General features: G+C 29.3%; 1 protein-coding gene across 1 annotated transcript; it reads left to right on the top strand.

Annotated features, from left to right (window-relative positions):
- Window positions 1-1,519: 1,519 nt before the first annotated feature.
- LOC133320717 (small ribosomal subunit protein eS4-like) lies at window positions 1,520-4,209 on the top strand. Its single transcript, XM_061529314.1, has 5 exons — window positions 1,520-1,596; window positions 2,065-2,217; window positions 2,338-2,515; window positions 3,273-3,629; window positions 3,775-4,209. The coding sequence occupies exons 1-5, from the start codon at window positions 1,520-1,522 to the stop codon at window positions 4,207-4,209; spliced, it is 1,200 nt and encodes a 399-aa protein (XP_061385298.1).
- Window positions 4,210-5,060: the final 851 nt, after the last annotated feature.

The raw sequence follows: 5,060 nt of genomic DNA, 5'->3' as shown, positions 1-5,060 counted from the left end.
AGAGAGGAGATTAAAGAAGCATAAATTATTGGAAAAGAATAAAAAAGTTAAAACTCTTGAAAGTCCTAGAGTGGTTGTATTACTACCCTTTAAGAAAGGAATAAATACTTACAGTTTAAAATGTGATTTAATAAGATTTATCAATTCAAATAGTTCAACCCAGATAAATGCTGATAGTTTAAGTCCTGGAAAACCTATTACAACATTATTGCCTAAATGGGCTCAGTCAACGTCAATTGAACACAGTTCTAAACAATCAATCACCATAATAGATTTGAATCCGTATGATTTAATCGATGAAATACAAAATAACAACTCTGAACCGTTAAATCTAGAGGACGGTTTACCCCAACCAGTTATTGATTATGTTTTAGATGCTTTAAAGATATGTAATATTTTAGTTTGTTGTTTTTCACATGAAGCAAGCATTGAAGATCCGTCTTACGACAGCATTGGTTACAAGATTTTATCAGCAATAAAGCTTCAAGGTTTGCCAACAACCATGGGTGCCATGCTTTGCAACGATGAATACAGATCAATGGATGACAAAGTTAAGCGGCAACGTCGAAATCTAGTACAGAGATATTTTGAGTCAGAAATAAGTGATGAACCGTAAGTTATTCATACATAGTGTTGCGACAACCTAACACATTTTATTTTACTTATTAATATTTTTGTAATTGAGTTATATATTTACATCAATTAATTGACAAGCGATTTCATTAATAAATTATCTTTTCAGAAAGTTTTTTACCTTAGCATCTTTCAACAACTTACAACCTTTAATAAGAGCACTTGGAAATTCATCTATAAAATCAATAAACTGGAGAGCATACAGAGGTTATTTGATATCCGATGAAGTTGTGTTTGAATCTAACAAGTTAATTGTAACTGGTTATTCTCATGGTATAGGTTTCACAACAAAGTAAGATAATGCTTTATATAAGCAAATATCAATAGATACTCATTACATATTACGGGATTTGGAGATTTTGATGCAGATGAATTATACTTGGTACCAGATCCTTTAAATCCGGTAAGTTAGAGCACACTATATCTAAAATAAAGCCATTGATTTATACTATTATTAACTATTTTATTTTAGAATAAAATTACTGAGACTCTCATTGAATCCAAAAATGATTATATGCAAGAGGAAGGTACACCCAATTTAACATCAAAAAAATTTTAGATGATGATTTGAACTGTGATATTGACGAAAAAGATACTATTGACGAAACGGTATGTTAAATTATATATGATGTATGCATAACTTTAATATAAATATTTGGTACTTTAAAAAACTTAGGATTTTTTTTTTAGAACGCAGAATCAGTTAATGAAGACTTTCGTATGAACGAGGAGAATACTATGGATAGTAATGAAATTGACGAAAGCGATATGGAGGAAGATGATTTTGATAATGATAAAGAATTTGACAAAATTGAGAACGATAAAATAAATGAGTAATAAAATGTCCATATACATACTCAAGAATAGAGCGAAAAAACGAATAGATATGGTTGAAAGAAGCAAGGAAGATTTAGAGTATCCTGATGAAGTGGATACTCCTGTAGATCAACTTGCAAAAACACGGTATGTAAAGGTTTACTGTATAATGCGTTAGTTTTGCTAAATATCGAGGCTTAAGATCTTTCAAAAATTCTTTCTGGAATCCTCTTGAATCTTTGCCACCTCATTATTCAAAGATTGTTAGCTTCAACTCATATAATGTAAGTGCATTAAAAATTAAATATTATACAATTTGAACACAATTTATTTATTTAATGATAATCAGGGCACTATTGAAGCAGGAAAGAAAATTTATTTGGAAACTGTTAAAGATAACATAAAGAATAAATATATTAAAATTATAATTTCAATTGGTGAAAAGAAAGCAGAAGAAATGAAAACCTATTTGAAAACTAATTCCTACATCATATTAAGTTCACTGTTACCACATGAAGGCAAACCTACTATAATGCATTTCCAATTAACTGCATATGACTTAGTTACCGAATCTACTCCTTCAAAATGTACTGCTTATTTTCATTGCGGTTTCAGAAGGTTCATGGGATGTCCTTCATTCTCTAGCGGTTATGATAAGTCCGTTAACCCTAAGCATAAGTGGCGATATGAGCGATTTTTGCACCCACATGCATGTGTGGCTGCATCTTTGTATTGTCCTACTATAGCAACCCCTACTTCCATAATAATGTTTGTCCCCTCAAAACCTGAAACTACCCAGCTTAGAATGATAGGATGGGGAAGTGTCTTATTTAGTGGTCCCAACAGACTTATCATAAAACGAATTTTACTAACGGGTTATCCTTTTAGAATCCACAAAACTAAAGCAATTATAAGATTTATGTTTTTCAACGCTGATGATGTACGCTGGTTCCAACCCGTAGATTTATTTACGAAGAAGGGATGTAAAGGAAATATAAAAAAAAGCTTGGGTACGCATGGTTATATGAAATGCTTATTCGACAACCCTCTTAGTCAAGCTGATACGGTAATTAAAAATTATATCTTCACATAACTTATAGGTTTGTATGCCATTATACAAAAGAGTGTTTCCAAAGTGGTTTCCTCAAGCAATAAATGAACCAGAACAATAATTTGTTGAGTAAAAATTTTGGAATTATTGATTTATATGTAGAATTTGATTAAATTATTTTTTGCAGTAACTTTTTTTGTAAGCTTTATTCAAATAAAGTAACAATTATAATTAGAATCTAACACTTTTTGCCTTATTTAAGTGTAGCGAAATTGAGATATATACATTTTTAAATTAAATTAATAACATATTGGCAGTGAGATATATCAATATTATAGTAAAAGTATGCATAAGTATTTTGATACTAACAAAAGAGTATATTTCTGTGTATACTAAAGATTGCGTGAATAGTTTTGTATAAACCTAAACTAGAATAACATTTTTGAAGGATTTTATCAAGTATTAATGAATAGTTAAACTAAAATTGTTGTGTACTGTCCCGACCCAATGATCCAGGTTTAACATAATAAATCTGTAGTGATTTAAATCAGGAGCTAAAAGTTGTACAAACATGGTAATTTACTGCTTAAACTACATATTTTACGTTTAAATGAATTTTTAAAGTTCCTGTATTACTTATGAATAAAATTGAATAATTAAAAAGTACAATAGTTAGAAAAATATTATACTCATTAAAATGTATCTATATTTTTATAATATCAAATAAATATTCAAAATAATATTTTATAAGATATTTTTTTTTTAATGTTAGTCTCGCGGTCCAAAAAAACACATTAAACGCTTAGCGGCTCCCAAGAATTGGTATTTATCTAAACTAGGTGGTATTTACGCTCCTCATCCTTCAAGTGGTCCACACAAGATTCGCGAATGTTTACCAATAATTATATTAATAAGAAATTTACTCAAATACGCTTTGTCATATGATGAAGCAAAAATGATTGCGAAAAAGCGTTTAATTCGTGTAGATGGAAAAATTCGTACTGATATGTTTTTCCCTTGCGGGTTTCAAGACGTGATTTACATTGAAAAAACAAACAGTTATTTCCGCTTATTATACGACGTTAAAGGAAGATTTGTTCCTCACACTATCAGTGCAGAAGAAGCTTCAGTAAGTTTATAGTCAATGTAAATTAAAACTTTTACGTATTTCTAAATTTTATGTATATTATGTATCTGCTATATACATAATGTAATAAAGCACTGTAAAAATTAGATATAATTGTGCTATTTAAAATTTTTTTTTTTTTTTTTAGTATAAACTATGCCGTGTTAAGAAAATAGCAGTTGGATTGAGAGGAATTCCTTATGCAACAACCCATGATGGAAGAACTATTAGATTTATTCAACCAGATGTCAAAGTTAATGATACCGTCCGTGTAGACATTGAAACGGGAAAAATTTTAGACATTTTAAAGTTTGACGTTGGCCAAAAAGTTATGGTTACTGGAGGACACAGTATTGGCCGTGTCGGAACGATTATTCACCGTGAGAAACATCCAGGTTCACACGAAATAGTTCAAATACGTGATGCCCGTAAAAATGTATTTGCAACTCTTGTTTCAAACGTATTCGTCATTGGATCAAGCGAGAAATTTTGGATTACTTTACCAAAACAGAAAGGTATCCGTGTCCCAATTATGGAAGATCTTGCACAAAGATTTGAAAGACAAACTAGAGCTAACGTATAATTTTATTATATAAAATAGATACTGGTTTTTTTTTTTTAGCTTTCTATGTTCATTAAAAACTAAGAAAAAATGGGCAAAATAAATGGTTAACGAAAAAAATAAGGGAAATTTATGAAGACTCTGTTGCAATGTCATCTTTTTTCCCACTGTTTGAATATTGAGGCTTTTCTATAGAATGAACATCAGATTCTTCATTAGCTTTATTTAAGGTTGCTTGATTTTCATTTATAACTGAATCCCAATAACCTTCTTCCTCTTTATAGTCGTCTTCTGATGCTGCTGCGGCATCATCAATAAATAGACTTTTATCAAATGTAAATAAGTCTTTTCCAGATAAAGCTTTTTTTGCTTCGCCACGAGACATGATATCACTAGTTTTAGCAAATTCTCTTTTCTTCTTCCTATATACCAGAAGTCACGTAAATAATAACGTACCATGCTTGGAATGTCTCAAGAGTTATTTTTGTTCCTGATGAGGATAATTGTGCACGTTCTCGATCTATAATATTTTCTAAAGATTCTTCATTTTGAGGGGCAAGGTCAACTTTTTTAGATTTGAACACATATCCTAGAAATAGTTTATTTATAAGCATATTGATAATATTAATAATAATATCAATAATAATAATAATAATAATAATAATCTTGTATATAATAATATAGCTATATTAAAATTTACATATATATATATATATGTATATATATATATATATATATATATGTGATAGTATGAATATAATTCGAAAATGTATAAAATTTTATTAACCATTTATTAAATAATATAATTAAAAGTATAGTTATTAGTATAATTGGTAGTATTTTACCTTGAGGAAGGCAATGACGGTATTTAC

This window comes from Danaus plexippus, unplaced genomic scaffold (genome assembly GCF_018135715.1).
Source record: "Danaus plexippus unplaced genomic scaffold, MEX_DaPlex mxdp_50, whole genome shotgun sequence".
In the NCBI taxonomy this organism is placed as follows: domain Eukaryota; kingdom Metazoa; phylum Arthropoda; class Insecta; order Lepidoptera; family Nymphalidae; genus Danaus; species Danaus plexippus.
The sequence above is the reverse complement of the archived record's forward strand: the minus strand, read 5'-3'. Positions and strand labels throughout refer to the sequence as shown.

Coding starts and splice junctions, on each gene's coding strand:
- LOC133320717 (XM_061529314.1), top strand. CDS start 1,520: ATGGTTGAAAGAAGCAAGGAAGATTTAGAGTATCCTGATGAAGTGGAT. Junction 2,218..2,337: donor ACCCCTACTTCCATAATAAT/GTTTGTCCCCTC, acceptor TTATCCTTTTAG/AATCCACAAAACTAAAGCAA. Junction 2,516..3,272: donor CTCTTAGTCAAGCTGATACG/GTAATTAAAAAT, acceptor TTTTAATGTTAG/TCTCGCGGTCCAAAAAAACA.